Genomic DNA, 17,070 nt, shown 5'->3' with positions numbered 1-17,070 from the left:
TGTTTCTGCTAGTGTTCTGCAAAAATATGGTACTAGTTTTATTAGTAGTAACAGTAGTATTATTAAGTCTGGCAGGAGAGTAAAACCATCACTAAAAACATTGTCATATGTTACAAAGATTAGGGTTATCATATGTAATGAGGATTAAAAGATCTCTAGAAGAGAAAATCTGAAGTGCTTGATCATTTGATGGCAGGCAAATGAAAACCAGTCATTTTTACTGCAGGAAAATATGAGATCAGGCATAGAGAGACACAGAGCACAGGCTGTGCTTGCTGGTGGGACCACTCTCCACCAGGGACAGGAGAGATTAACAAGACACATAGACTTATGTCCAGATCATTGTCTGGACATGAATTCCAAGTGTAAAACTGGTCCCAAACTGCTGCAATTCCTGGGAATATATATTTTTGACTTGTTTCATCAATATGTGTGTTGAGCTCTGAAGCATGCTTCAGGCATTCCTACAATCTGCCTGAAAAGTGAAGAGGGTGCAGGCAACAGCTTCGAGAGCAATTAAATTACTGGAAAAATACCTTCTAGCAGAAGCTTCAGGAACCCAGTCCTCTAACAGAAAAAAAAAAAAAAAAAAAAAAAAAAAAAAGGGTTGGTTAAAGGCAGGCGGTGAGTACTTCAGGACTAATGCTCTTCCAATCTAGAAAATAATGATATAAAAAGATCTGATTCACAGGAGGAAATGGCTACACATTTCATCAGTGAAATACGCAGTTATTGGCATGGATTACAATAGGCTATTGGCTATTGTGGCTTTTCTTACATTAGTAATTTTTAAATTGAGAATGGATTTTTTTTTGCTTGTTTTGTTTTGTTTTGTTTTGTTTTTTTAATCTAAAAGATGTACTCAAGTTTAAACTGGATCTAATTCAAGGATGTTCTGTGTCTGAAATGGTGTGGTTACATGACCACGTGGCGACTTCTGGTTTTATAATCTGAAAATCTGTACTCTGACAAATAAGGCTTGAGGAGCTTTTACTGTGGTTGGGACTTTGCATTCACTGATGCTCATGTTTACAGGGGTCAGTGCTCACCTTTGTTCCTTCTTCTGGTCCAGCTTAGTACTGACTGGTAACTGCTGCAGAGCTGCACTAGGCAGAACTCTCCTGCCTAGGTCAAGGATGCTCCTTTTTCACTTATTTCTCTCCTCCCAGGCTGGAATCCCACATTCATTTTTCCGAGGAGCCAGGAGCCACCTTGAACCGGGGAACTTCTGTAGCGCTTTGAGAGTAACCATTCATAAAGACTTTACAGCTCTGAACTACAGCACGCACAAAGAACATTTTTTTTCTAGTGACTACAAAATGCTTCAATAAGCTCTGCTCAAGTGAAACCTCTATTAGCACTGAGCAGTAGTGAAGCTTTTTATGTTAGCCACTAAGGATTTGACTAGTAGATAATCGTGATTATGCATTCTCCTCAGAACAACCTGCATTATATCAGAAGAAAATCAAGCTTCAATCAAGCTGCTCAGAGATTATGAAATACCCAGATGTAGAATGCCCAGCTTCCCTGTTTTAGCCATAGGGGTACAATGCAAATTACTTCTAAGCAGGCAATAGTGTCAGGATTTATTGCAGTGACTGAACATAGAAATACTGAAAGTTCACAGAAGAGACTGCTCTTGTGAACTTTCAGCCAGCATTTACAGACTAAGAAGCCATAGATTATTCATATAATAAATGGATGCATATCTGTCCAAATATTTAATAAAGATAATATATAAGAAGCATGAAACAAGTCATTTTCCTATGCAGTAAAAATATGTTTCTTCTATTGGATACAGGACAGTGGAAATAGCAGTTTAAACTTTTGAAGCTTTGACATTTGGAAAATGGTACTGTGACAAGAATTATACCAAAAATACAGGTCTTAGAATGGGAATTGTCAGTTCAAATGAGACCAAATTTTGATGAATTAAGGACTTAACTGTCCTTAACTAATATGTAAACCATTTAAATAAGAAATTTGTACCAAAAAGTAAACTGAACCATGCAGTAAGATCCAGCAAAATCTGTTTTTTAATAAATAGTCTTTGTCCCCAAGAAGACCTGGGGAGATTTTCTTGATGTTAACAACTATGGTGAATGGTGGTTTGGGAATGTTGGGAACTGACATAATGTATGAGTTAGGGATAAGAACAAAAGCTACAGCTCCATTTCCACAAGCACACGTTTACGTATCAGCTCCTGTCGGTGGGTGCCCTGATAAGTGACTGCCCTGTAACAGTTATTTGAGATGAGGAGCCCTGTTCCCTGGGGGTTCTGACTGGTCTGTGAAAGGGAAGAGAATGCAAACTGGGAGTACTGTGGTGAGCAAATGAACTACTGATGTCTTTCTTTTCCAAATCAGTCATTAAAATGTTGTCTTTGCAAACTTTTCTTGCAGTCCTCACAAAACAAGGAAATATTTCTGAGGATGCGTAGGGGCAGCTCACATCTTGAAGTCTGTGCAAATGACAGTATTGATTTTAAAAGGTCAGATCAGCTGTTTCTGGTTACTTTCACTATTGGAGTATGCCTGCTCTGAAAAGGTGAATTGTTATTTGGCCCACAGTTGCCATATAACCTGCAATGGCTTGCTTCCTTTGTGTGCTCTCTCTCTCTCCCCTAAAGTACCAAGAAAGGAAACATGAATGTTCCCAAGTAAATAACATGAAGTACATGGTTTTATTTCCTGGATAGTCCCAATAGACTTGAACATGACCTCCAGCTCCAGGCCTACATTTACAGGCACACTGTGAGCACAAATGTCTCCAATCTGGTGAGATAAATTGAAAATATTGCTTCCTTCCCATCAAGTCATGCCAGTTGCAACTGAAATACACTGAAGAGATTTTCTATCTTTAGATAGAATATCTCCACACATTTGCATATCCGATCTTTTTAATTATTGCCAATTCACTTCCATTTTACATCACACTAAATGCTTACACTGACTGTTGATATTTGAACTCAACAACAACAGATGGAAGGGAAGTAAGGAAAAGGAAGAGATTTTAAAATAGGTTCTGGGTGTATTAGTAGCAATTATAAGGTTGGCTCCCACAGTCTGGGTCTACTGAATCTTTGGCAGCATGCTCTCAGTCTTAAAGCTGAAGTGGTGGTTACACATCAACCCTGGAGTTACCGATGCAGTTCCAAGGACTGGAGTCCATCCTCTCCCACTGATAATAACTGCATCTGCAGCAAGAAGTCTGCCATTCTGTAAGCACAAATCTGCTCATTTAACTTGCTTAATTCTTTCCACACAAACACAGACATGCACACCCAAACCAATACTTTTTAACTCTAGCTCTTTCATCCTGAAGTGATGCAAAGGTGCTTCTTGCTGTCAAAAGACTGAAGGCTTGCATTTTGGGAAGAGGTAAGTGATGAAGGAGATGGACCTGTAAAGGTGAAAAGAAGCATTCCTCCAAGCTAGAAGTTACAGTACATCTCTGGTCAAAATTCAAAGTACCAGCTTCATTTATTTCAAAAAAATAGGATCCCTTGTGACAATAATTGCTGCTTTACTACCGCTGTTAATATCAGGCTGGGAGATGCCACAAGCAGCTGAAAGATGCAGGTTTTATTCTGTAGGGCTGTTAGAATAGCAGAAGGCTAAGCAGCTGATGGAAAACAAGTCTGTCAACAGTTTGGTGTGACAGACAATCCATTCCCATGCTGTCATGTGCTACAGATATCTTCTTTACATTCCTACACAGGTTTTCAAACAATGAAAGGAAGTGGTCAATCCTTTCAAATTTGATAGAACGATGCTGGCATTGAGTTTTGCGGCTGAAGTCATGTATCAAGAGATTATTTGTCCTGGCATAGTGAGTTCAACACAAGTGTACATACTTGATACTTGAATGTCAAAAACTTCACTAAAAGAGAGGCCAGTAAACTGTTATTTTCTCTAAGCACCAGTTCTCTTTAGATGTAATCATAATAACAGTGGTCACATTTGTGCTAACACTGGCCAGCAAGGACTGAAATCTTGGCCCTGTTGAAAACTTTCATAAAGTTTTGGCTGAAAAGAGAAAATAGGTCTTCACATGAAAGTAAGAAGACAGAAAAATAGAGTTTTGTGTAATGGTAAACTTTTGTGCTTTTCAACTTCCTGTTGTTAATACCCTTAAGTTTATAGAAGTTCAAGTTTGTTTGTGCTAAAATGAAACAGAACAAAAAAAGAGTTCACTCCTCTAGCCTTATTTCTATCTGTTTCTTCAAAACAGTAAACCTGGCAGGAATATGTTTCAATGCAAATGTTGTCAAATTCACTGCCAGCTAGGTATCAGGATGATGATACACCAATTGAATTCCTACGGGTAGACTCAGGGATTTTGTTCACATTCTGAAAAGCGTGATGCTAAAGTTCCAGTCTGCAGCCCCAGACAATCTTTAGAGAAAATTTGGCCTTCAGACAGAAAGCTAGGTCTGTCTGATTTGCTAAATCAGCAGGTCTGACCTAGCAAATGCCTGCTGTAATCAAAGGAAGCCATTCTATTGATGTTAATCAACTTTGGAAGCCAGCTCTGTAAAACAAATACCTGTAACACCAACTATTTAAGCCATGAAAAACACAGAAAATGCATCAAGTCCTTGATCTGTGAGCCACATGAGATTTCTGAGTAAATATTTCTAAAACTTCACTCAATCATAAAGAAATAAAATTAGCTGAACTCAGAAGCACGCTTCATCATTTTGGTGAACATAAGAATCGCTGTTAGCTCACTGTAAAAATATTCAAAAAGGCTGCCAGATAGTATATGTTAAATGGGATTTTGATACAGGGTATTTGCATTTAGAAATAGCTTTTATTTATTCATGATGATTTCTTTGTAGCTGCTTATAGATGCATTGAAAAAGAAGAGAAAAGTCACAAGCAGCAGAAACAGCAGATGGCAGCATCAGGCTGCCTTATCTGAGCTATTAAAGCAAACGGAAAAAAAATATGAACCTAGCTGAACAAAAGTTTCTTAGAGTTTGTTTGATTTCAGATCTCCTTCATTTCTCCTCTTAGTTTGGATTGATTTTTTTCCTTTCTCTATTTTTTTTTTTCTTTCTATTCAGTATTGTAAAAATCACAGCAGAGGAAGAAAATTGCTGTCAGGTCATCCTGTATTGATTTAGTAGAAGATAGTAAGACCTGATGTGACCTGCTGAAAAGATGACATGAGGTTATGGCCTAGCCTACCGGTGCTTCACGTCGTATTAAACACTCCACAGGGGCAACATCTGGAGGGTTAAACAACTGCTGGGTAATGCAATTTTAAATACCACTTCATCAAAGTAATAGACTCCACAGGACCCTCTTGGGATCTGTAAACTGATGTGTTCCAGGCTTTGTGTGCTGCAGCCCTTTTGTGTAACACATTAAGGAGAGTCCGATAGCTCTGACTATTGCGTAGGGATATAACTGAGGTTTGCAAATTCATCTACAGAACACCACCTTGCTATGAGATCAAATTCAAAGCCTTAAAGTTTTTTGTTTGTTCTTTGTTTTTGTTTTGTTTTGTTTTGTTTTTTACTCAAAGCTTGATAGTTTTACAGCCAAAAATCCTGTTAGTCAAGGAGAAGTTTTTAGAACAGGAGGTTTGCTCTTGAGTGTTTTAACAGCAGTGTACAAGCTTCAGAAAGGGATCAGATCCCATGCTCTTTGTATTCCAGAGTAGTTACAAAAGAAAGAATAAATTCTTGGTGCTTTCTTCCTAACTAGCCAAGCTTTCTACCTGAATATCAACCTGATTCATTGGGTCCTTACCAGACCTGGCTACTTTTCTGCATTCCTCAAATACAACTTAACCAAAGCTCCAACAATAAAATCATGAAGAAAATGTCTCTGGTATGGTGGACCATGGAGGCTGGTACAACCATCTCACTGCAAATCAGCGTACCTGACAGTTAAAAGAATGGTGTGTCATTTTCTGAATTAACTGTTTCTACTATTTTGGCACTGCAAAGCAACAATTAAGAGAAGTCCCATCAAATAATTAATTTCTTTTAAAAAGGACAACCCAAGATTTTTTCCTATTGTCTGCTAACACAACTTTCTCTTTCTGAATGCTAAACCAGCAAAAGAGTTAGTCCACACAGATCCCTGCATCTGGGCAGGGATAATTACTTGGTAATTATCACCAACTGATCTTCATCACTACCAGAAATATGTGGAAGAACACTTGGCAGCTCCTTTTCAGTGAGAAATATTAAATATTTTTAAGGGTAAGTTTTGCAGCTGAAATGAGCTAGCAGTGTTCGGCTGAGGTCAATGGAAAGACTTCCAGTTGTTCCAAGTGAGTATCTGGCCCCAATTGCTTTCCTTGCTTGAAGATTGTTCTCTCTGCTTTACTGTACTCATTTCAGATCAAAAGGCAGTGGAAAATTTCTTGATTCCCTAACACAATTTTTGTTCAGAAATGTCTCTGGATAAGTTTTTGTGTGATGCCTTTCAAAGATGGATGATGACAGAAGTCACAGGCAGAAGGAGGAGATCTGAAGGTGGCTTTAAACCACCATTGCATTTATTTCTGTTACTGGGTACTTGTAAATTCCGAGAGCTTATGGAGAGCATTGTTATACCTCTGCTTCCTATCCATATAAAACAACAGTCAGTCTTCATCTGCCTTTGTGACAGAAAGCACAGACACAAATTGTTCCTAAAGTGCATGTTGCAGCCTCACATGGCATCACCATGGCATTCCTGCTCAAAATGTTTATATTGGGCAGTAGTATTCACAGCTGATCGTATTAGGTAAGCTAGTCTTTCTACATAAAATTTTATTAAAAAATTAATGAATTATAACATTTATGAATGCTTATATATGAAAGATGCCTCCCCCCTACCCCAAACTGGTTTCTGTCCTACACTTTAGAAATAAACATATTAAGACTGCGGGCATACTAGCTACTGTAATTGATTAACTGGAATTATTTTCCATTCCTTGTTACTGCTGAGGAGACCATGGCTGCCCTCCATCTGTGTAGAGGTCTTCATAAGAAAATGGGGAGCAGTAGAGAAACAGCATGGATTCTCCAAAGAATGCATTAGTTTATTTATTTATTTCAAATGTCTTTCATGTCTTAGCTTTGTGCATCTTTTCCAAGAAGCAAATGCTTCACAGATGGAAAGAAGCAATTTTCAGTTGTAAAAATTCTAAACAGTTCAGGTGAAATGAAAAACAGAATGTCCTGGATACAAGCCAACTTTTTTTTCTAGCCTCACTTTGACTGTGAAAATATTCAACCACCTCCAGAATTTATGGCATGAGAAATGCCCTGCCCAGGTTCTAATGCATGTCTGAGGTATCACTGCCAGGTAGATGAGAAAGGAAGGCTCCTATTTCCACAGACACTACACATCTGCTCTGATTTTCTGCAGGGTAGATCTACAGTGACGCTACAGAAAAAAACTGAGTCTCACATAAACCAAGCTTGTATTGGTATAGCTCCTTTTCTGGAGGGATGTCTGCTATGTTGTTATCAGGCAAAGACACTAATTTGTCCACTGCTACTCTGCTTTCTATCAATTTGTATGGCTAGGTAGTGAAATTAGGAAAAAAAATCATAGGTGATTTGTAAGAAAGAGAAATGAGCTTATTTTTATATGCCTCCTGCTGATAAAATCTTTTAGGATTTACTGCAGATGAAATTAGCAGGAGCATTCATAATTACCCTGAGAACTTTAGGATACCACACGCTGTCTATGAGGCACTTAAATCTCCCTCCCACACACACACCCCTGCAGGGAGCTTAACTCATCATTCAGGACATCCACATTGGAGCCAGACACCCATAGGCAGACACCTACACATCTATGACCTGCTGCATGTGGAGCGAAGCCCAGCAGCAGCCAAAACATTTCCTTGCACTGTAGGTAGAGGGAAAAAAAATAAAATAAAAATAAAAATAAAAAAATAGGGGACCCGAGATATTTCTGGATAATAGGGAGTTTTGGCTCACTGGGCTCTAAATAGACACTCAGGATCATAGACTGAGTGTAGTATGGAAGAAGGCCCATAATTATTAGCTGCTGTGGTGTTGCCAGGAATGCAGCTCTGGAACACATGAATGAATATACAATACTCAGTCCTTTGCTCACTTTGGATGTTGCAATGGTATTACAATGTGTATTTGACAGGCATGTCGTGCAGGACTCTAAAGGAAGAGAGAAAAGCATTCATAGAGGGTGCCGAGTCAGGATCTAAATGCATAATCCAAAGTTATTTCCTATAAAGTCTAGCACATTCTCTGAAAAATGTTGAGTCGTGCCGGAAATGTCTGGTTACTTGTGTAAGAGTTTGCAAGATATACAAACTCATCAGGCTCTGACTCCTAAGTCTTATGACAATAATGCATTTTCTTCCAGACTTATTCAATTGCATATCTGATACACATAATGCTCAGCCAAAATGACTTGTTAGTGATTTATTTTGAATATCCAGCCTTTACCATATGACATCACCTCCTTAACTTGATGAAAAAAAGGTTTAGACTGAATTCTTCCCATTAAAAATAATGGGGCAGTGGTTTCTTGATGCCAATATTTACTGATATCAAAGCAAAATATTGTCTTGGTTATTTGTCTTAATTTAGCCCAAACAGTACACAAAGCACAGTGTACAAAAACAATGTGTTCTTTCTTCTAAACCAGATCATCACTTACTAATTACTATACGATTTAAGTGAAAACAGAGACATGATTCAGTGATGCTTTATAGAAATTATCTCAATATATTCAGAGTTTTTTGTTATCCTGATTGATAGAGAGGTCATATAAGATACATTCCTACAGTGGCTTTCATCCAAAATCTCAGAAAGATTAATTTTAATTATCTGTTATAAAAAATACAGCAGAATGAGACACAGATTCTTTGCTAAGATATCTAGCAAACAGCTACATTATTATGTAAATGTATATGTATAATAATATACATTGTGTGTGTGCACACACAAATACACACACATAAACAATTTTCAACGTTTAATTAAAACTTACAGATCCCACTGGTGTTTGCACAGACCATGTAATACATCTAAATCCAACACAAAGCCCAAACCTTAATCACAGAAAATTAATGTCAGAACTGATATGCCCAAAATGGATCCTTTGCTTCTGAATGCCAATTTGGACACAGAGAGAGATGTGACTCATTTTCTATCTCATTTGAAAACTCACATGGAAACTCCAGGGTCACATGCTCAGGTAAATTATCAGAGAAAAATTAATTGAGAGTACTGCATGAATACCTAGAAGAACTAGTCTGTTTTCAGCATACAAAACAAGATTTGTTCCAAAATTTTTGACTAGGACTCCAGGACGCAAGTGACTATGGATGAATCTGTCTCTACACCATTCACTTTCTATTCCCCAAGAAATCTTCAGCAGAAGCTAAGAATGCCTCTCCCTCAAATCCTGCTGACATAACACCCCTTGTTTACATGCATCCCGTGGACCTTTGCTTCCATCCACATAAGGCGCTGTCTCCTCCTGCCTTCTTTCTGACACTTCCTGTATGGGGCTTCATTACCAAGGGCGCTGTGGTCTAATGGGAAACACATTGGCAGCAGCGAACACATCAAAGCCAATTCATTGACTTCTTTTGCGCTTCACTAACTGCAAACATGCCCGAACAATGCCAAGCACATCAAACATGGGCTTTTAGCTATACTGCATGCTTTGCAACTTCTGAGCAGAAGCAGGAAAGAGAATTTTGGTCTGATTACCACTAGATGGAGCAAAGCCAAAATAGGAGATTTTAATAGACTTGTGATGGAAACACATTCATCTCCTATATTTTTTGACCAAATGACTTTGGTTGAATGATGAAACCAGTTTTCAGGTGGTTGAGCTGAAAACCAAGCCAGTCTGGCTCTAGATGGAGTGAAAGAGCCTTGTTTGGTATGCCACACTGATTTGCAACTAGGGTTCACTCAACAGATTTATGGCACACAATCTTCATCATTTTGTATGATGAAGAACATCACATTTTTAAAAGACTGGTTTCCTTGTTTGTCTTCCAGTGCCCAATTCAGATGAGTAAATAAGGAGTCTAAACCATGAAGAGAGCCCCCATGCTGTGACTGCATAGATGTTTAGGCTCTTTTATTAGGCTTCTAGTGTAGGTCACTAATATTTGATGGTGCTGACATCCTCGAAAGAGTTTATTGGTAGTCCATCTTCCAACTTTCTCTTGTGCACTGTTAACTGCCCAACTAATTACATACTAATAATATGTGGGGAAATCACTAAATATCTCAGCTTGGAAAGATGCAAATTATCACTTCTACTGTTTTCACAGCACAAGCGATATTTCCAGATGTGTTCAGCATTGCCCTAGTTCAATTTCCAACCAGGGAATTTTCACTATTATCTTAAATGGCTGCTGACAGTAAGATAACAGTTAAGACTTCTGAAAATCCACTACATACAGATGTTTTTTTTTTGAAAAATACCATGTAGTTTGAATGGTAAACATGTATAAATACAGGTAATGTGTATTACACTGTTGGTTTTGTAATTGTTACAACTCTGCATATATATCTATAACTATTGAAATCCCTAAAAGTCCAAAATTACTTTACGAATTGAATTGATTTGTTCACTAGACTGTTTCTTTTTCAAATCTGAAAACCCTTATCTCCTATTGCTTATTAATTGGCAGGAAAGTACACAATTCATTCATATTATTCTTTCAGTCTGAATTATAAGCTGAATTTTACCATTATTCCTTTTGAAGTGGGAACCATTTCTACTTCACAAGCTTTGAAGATCTACTAACCAGATGAATGCCTTGTAGTTCTCTGCTACCACTAATACTCTTCCAGATGAGGTTGCATGGATGTTATTTCTTTTCCACCAAGTGAGGCTCCTTTTTACTGTTCTCAGTGATGAAATGATATAAGGCAATAGCTGGTCAGAAGTCCAAATACATCTCATCAAGAACTTTTTAAAAGAAAATGTTATTGAGGAATGTTTCTGCTTGAAGAAGAATCTTGTATTTTCTCCAGGAAGTTTTAAACAGACTCAGGAGAAAATAAAAACTTTGAAGCAGAATGGTGATGTATCTATTTAAAATGTTCTGTTACCTTTTATTTATTTATTTATTGATAAAATCAAGGAAATTGTCATTTACAACAAAACAAGAAATTATACATTTATTTTATAATAATTGACCATTTGACTCAAAACAATGTTTTATCTGGGATTTTAAAAACTGATTAGTGCAAATTACAGGTCTTCTGGACTGCAAAAGGAGTTGCCATTTCAGTGTAGACTACATCAATTTGAAATAAAACCTATGTTTTTACATGCAAGAGTATTTCAAGCTCTTCTACACAGCTCCTCATGCCATATGCTTAGCTGTCCGTGTCTATACACTTCATAGTTATCATAATTTAATGATCAGAGATGGCTTGTGAGGTCTTGTTTGTGCAAGGAAGCCTGAATTTTGCCACCCCAAAGAGAGGATGAGAGCCAGGGTATTCCTCTCATGGGCCAGAGAGGCAGAGTTGAAAAGGAATATAAGTGGGATGAAGAGTATCAGATGATCAGGCTTGCTGCTCCTCACGCTTCTAGGGGGACAGGGAAACCGTAATGATGTTTCTAACCCAGAATGATGGAGCTTCCCACATGCCAACTCTTTCTTCAGCAAAACAGTGGAAACATACAGGTTACCTCTGGCAAAGACAGTCTGTGTGTTGCTGTCATTCTCCCCCACCGCCCTCATGCAATGGTAGTATCCTGCCAAACCAACTTGCCCAGATTTTGAATAATAATTCATTTACTTCATTCACTTCAAGGGCACCATTCCAGAATTTGCAGGGTATTTAGGTTACATGAAAGTCTTCAGCTACCAAAACCTTCAGCAAACAAATTATTTTCCTTACCACAGATATATAGAGTTGGCTTATCATAACTTTCCAAACAGGAGTTTGACTAGGCTACCCTATATGCTTTTTTTTTTTTTTTTTTTTTTTTTTAACACAAAATATGAAGAGTTAATTTACCCTTTTCCACTAACGCATTTATCATTGTATTAATCTCTTACTTCATATCCTTTCTGGAGTACTAGTTTACCATCTTATGAATATCAGGTACTCATATCAGTAGCTCTGACAATTAAGACAGATACATACTCTTACACAAGTCTTCTAACAATTCCTCATCTTGTTTACTTCACAAGATTGGACACCATTGTAGTAAAGATGTACTGGAAAGGAGCTGATAATTATTTGGGTCTTCAGTTAAACAGTTTGCATGTAGCCATTAATATCCATATACATTTCCAACTGGAATGGGTGAGGGTATCCATCACTACTAACCAGAAGTTTTCTAAAAATTCAACATAAAGATAGAAATGACTTCTCTAGCTTTTTTGTTTGTTTGTTTGTTTTGTTTTGTTTTTGATGCTTAATCAAGTATCAGGAAGAGATAGAACTTTTGTAGGGCAAATCATTTATTCTGAAAACGTGTAAGAGTATGACATAAATAACTCGCTACAGATATTTTCTCTCTCTCTACCAATCATAAACTGGTGAGAGATGACTAGCTTAAAGTAAATAACTAAATTTTGTAAAGCTAGATTTAGGTCAGATAAATCCAAACAGCTATGTCTCAGCTTTAATATCTAGTGGGGAAAAAAAAAAAATCAACTCGAAAGCTCTATATCAGGAAAATAGTTATGCATGTGCTTATGTGTGTATACGTAAATATCAATGAATCTATCTAAAGCCCCATATAGATACAAATACTTTATACTAATTTTTGTGAACTGTATCTATAGCAAGGCTGGTTTTCTTTGTGTCTCTTTCCTTCCTGACCTACCTTTCTGTCTCTTCATTATCTGGAAGACATCACTGCCTACCTACTTGGTATGTGGTCAGAGTTTTTTTAACTTATTGAAGAAAAACATTTGGAAACATCTTGCTCTCTTCATCACATATTGCTTGGTAATATTCTATAGTGCAAAAGTGGTTTTAAAATTGGGTTATCTCCTGTTGCTCAGCTTGTGAGCCTCAAGTCTTTATATAATTTTGCAGCTGTGAAATATCATTTCATTCTAAGGGCTGTAAAGAAAATTGTTTCCTTCTCTGTTGTTCAGGCAGGACCACCAAGCAAAGGGGAGAAAGTATCCTCTGTGCTGGCTGTGCCTGAGGTCACAGCAGAGGAAAGTGAGCCGCTGTGATTCATGTAAACACAGCGCTTGTTCAGAACATGTTTGTGTCTGGGAGCACGGGAGCTGATAGTGTGTGCCAGAGGCAGACACAGCTCTGTCAGTTTACCTCATACTTGTGTCCTTGCAGTTCGAATCTGTTATTCAGCCACCCAAGTGCTGGGCCTGTCCTCAGTCAAGAAAGAAAATTATGCCAATGCAAGTGATTTTTTTTTGATATGGAAAAACGTCAGAAGGGGCTAGGATAAGATTAGCAAAACAATTTCCATTGCTGACCAAACACAAATTTAAACCCGGGTCACTAAAGGTGAAATGTCACTACACCAAGTTATGTAGTTTTGACTTCCCAGTTAATCCTTATTTCAAGGTAATGTAATTCAACTGTCAGCTGGAATACTGTGTCCAGCCCCAGTATCCACATCTTTAAAAGGATTTTGCAAAATTGGAAAGCTTCAGGAATGCTTTGAGTACCCTTTAATGCAGCAAAGAAAGCCATAACAAGATCCAGTATCAGAAAGATGTGTTTTGAAATATTCATGTTAGAAATAAAGGATATTAGAATCACACAGACAAGGAGGGACATGTTAGCTTCTTCATCACTTCCATCTTTAGAATCTAGACTGGTTTATTTTATAAAAAAGATCATCTTCTGCATAACCAGAACTATGGATTTGAATCCAGAATTAGTAAGATTCATCACATTCCCAATGGGATTTGTCAAGCTCTGAATCAGTGATAAGTGAGGTAATTTCAGGTATCATGCCTCATGTCTTCTCTTTTTGAGTGGGTACATGAAAATTGGTTCAACAATCTTATACCCAAATGAAAAGCTGAGACAAGCTGAGCCAAATCTGACAACTGATTATTTTAAACTACATTGTTAAATTCTTATAGTTGGAAGATTCTTTTAGTTGCTTCTTCTGATGGTTACATGCTACTGTCCATGCTACCTGAGAGGATGAGTGGTTTAACACATCCAACACAAATACGGGCATATTTGTATTCAGATTGAAGTTTGTCATCCACGGAAGATGGCTTGAATAAAACTTAATTGCTTAATAGGAAATGAATATGAGAAAGTGCATTAACAACACCAAAATTATTTATAATCCTAGAATTATTCTCCAAGTATTTTGCTTTAGTACAATGAAAATTCAGAGGGAAGTGGCATGATACACTAGCCATTCCCAATGTCCCCTTCCCTTTTACACGTTATTTTTCCGGGTGGTATGTTGCCCTTTTTATCCATTGCTCTTCCATCTCCTCTTTCAGTGTAACTTTTTAAATGTAAAATTCTTGTATTGTCAGAGCTTCTTCAGATTTTTCCTCATGCCTGTTTCCCTCCCATACTGACCACTCCAGTTCCAGGCTACCCCATTCCAACAGTGCCTAGGTTTATAGAAATGTATTATGTGGGAAAACGAGGAGATGTGTGTGCAGGTCATTTTGCTGTAGTTGCACTATGAGTTCTGCTCATCTGCAATGCATTTTTCCACTGCAGAAAGCCAGGGTACCTGAATAAAATATGTAGTACTTTATGTACATAGTGCTTCATTACATGAAACAATAAGTCCATTATGAATTACCCACAGCACCTCAGGAACTGCAGAAGTTGTAACCCTTATCTCCAAACACTAAGCCCTAAGTTTGTTTCTGAATTTCCTAATGGTTAGAGAGAATGACACTAAGCCTGTCTTCTTATATGTTTAAAGATATAGTGATAGTATTGAAAGCAGACCTGAAGACATACTCAAGTATTCAGAAATGTGGTTGTTGTTGCTTCAGTTCTGTAAATTGGCTTAATATGAGTCAATAGTATGAACAGTACCAGTCCATTACACACAGCCACTCTCAACAAGAAGACTCATAAGGTGGATCTAGAAAAGCATAGACTGAGGACTAGAAGAAAGATAAAACAGACTGAGGACTAGAAGAAAAATAGGGGGATCTTGCCTTCCTGTTTCTAGTATGATTTTAGAGGTTTTGTTTCTTTATCATGCAATTTTCTTCCTGTTCCAGTCCAGGCCGATTGTCTTATATAGATAGGTGGATTGTTCAGATTCTGTATAGCATAGCATGAAAAGAAGAGAAATGTATGCACAGCAATACTGTCATTTTAAACTTGCTGAATATTCTCAAGTGCTTTGGAGTTGGAGGTGTTATAAATACCTGATAGTAAATAAATAAATAAATAAATCGATCAGTCCCTTGGAGAAACGATGATGCCTTTCCAGTTGTACTGTCACACACTCATAAAATCTACAAACCTTGTAAAAATAATAAATGTTCCTATGCTGCACTCTGTTCTGTATGGATGATTCCCTTCTTGTCCCTGAATAATTTAATGTGAATTAAAATATATAATGTATTTTATTTATTATTGATATGAAAATGGATTTATTTATGCACTCAGGATTGTACACGTATTATTTTTTTATGTGAATCTGTAAGACATCTCATTACCTATAAACCGACTATTTACTAGCTGTTAGGTATAGCTACCTGAAATACCCAACCCTTTGATGTTCAACACTCTGACAATAATCCCACTCCATCACTGAGAAATACTCTAAACAGTTTGCTCAAATATTCACAGAATCACAGAATGGTTGTTTTGGAAAAGTTGGAAGGGACCTCTGGAGGTCATCCGGTCCAATCACCTGCTCACACAGGAATACCTAGACCATGTCCAGATGGCTTTTGAATATCTCCAAGGAGGGAAAATCCACTACCCCTCTAGGAAATCTATTCCAGTGCTCAAATGAATATATATTCATATACACATTAATAAAGGCTAATTTCTTTTTGAAAGTGGACACACATACATATTAATTCAGGTTCCAGCTCAGACTGAGGAATCAAGCTAGTTAGGTGAGCAGTCTGCAGTTCATGTGGAGGACTGGGCAGAAGAACCACACCCTCTGTTCCTGCACTCCATCCAGATGTCTTACACTGAGTGGGAAGATGGCATGCTTTTCTCTTAGCATTTGTGGCTTTACTTCAAACCATGTGGGGATTTCTCTAGAGCGATGGGAAAGTGACAGAGCTGTTCATATGGAAGATTTGCTCTGGAGACATCTGCTCCTCTCACTTATCATTTGGAACCTTATATTTTTACTTTTGGGAAAAAAAGATAGCTCAAATTCAAGAAATTCCAAAAAGAGAAAAAGAAATATGTATATATATATATATATATATATATATATGTACACACACTTTTTTTTCCCCTACAAGCCACTGTGTGTAAATAATCTCAACATACAGAAAATAAATTGTTTTTATTGCATAGCACACAGTATTTAGTATATTATTTATTTTTTAGAGAATCAACCCACAGCTGACAAAGACCTGTCATTAACTGGAAGATAGTAGCAAAAAAGGAAAAAACTGAAGGACTGAAGAAAAAAATGCTATATTACTTAATGGATACATATAGCTTAAAGTTGAGCTGTATAATTTAGTCAGAGCTGGGTAGACAATATTATGTGACAGGAGCAGAAAGAAGGAAAAAATACCATCATTTACATGGAGTTGATGAATGATGTATAAACTATGCATAAATTGTATGAAACAGGCCAGGCAGATTGACAAAACTTGGCAAAAACAATTCAATCCGTAGAGTCAAATTATGCAATAAAAACAAGCTGGTGCTATTCAAACTGGTACATTTCACAAAAATAAATAAATAAAATAAAATAATATAATATAAAATAAAAATTCCTAGGTTCCCAGCAAATCATAGATTACACTTGTTTTGGCCAAATCTCAGTCCCTTTCTAGTTCATGCAGTAGATGTGAATGTTTTCACAGTGATACATATTTTGTTGTCATTTGGTTTTCCTGGGCCTTGATCACATCTATTTATTTCCTAGGATTATGATAAATGTGTATTTAAAAAT

At 37.2% G+C, this 17,070-nt stretch overlaps 1 protein-coding gene across 1 annotated transcript in view; it reads left to right on the top strand.

The window, feature by feature from the left end:
• Positions 1-1,683, top strand: part of RGS7 (regulator of G protein signaling 7) — a 260,311-nt gene extending 258,628 nt beyond the window's left edge. Inside the window, exon 17 of the mRNA XM_027453802.3 lies at positions 1,170-1,683. Within this exon, the coding sequence (XP_027309603.1) occupies positions 1,170-1,331 (162 nt within the window). The 3' untranslated portion in view covers positions 1,332-1,683. The remainder of the gene's footprint in view (positions 1-1,169) is intronic.
• The last annotated feature ends 15,387 nt before the right edge of the window (positions 1,684-17,070 follow it).

The sequence above is a fragment of the Anas platyrhynchos genome, chromosome 3 (assembly GCF_047663525.1).
Source record: "Anas platyrhynchos isolate ZD024472 breed Pekin duck chromosome 3, IASCAAS_PekinDuck_T2T, whole genome shotgun sequence".
In the NCBI taxonomy this organism is placed as follows: Eukaryota; Metazoa; Chordata; class Aves; order Anseriformes; family Anatidae; genus Anas; species Anas platyrhynchos.
The sequence above is the reverse complement of the archived record's forward strand: the minus strand, read 5'-3'. Positions and strand labels throughout refer to the sequence as shown.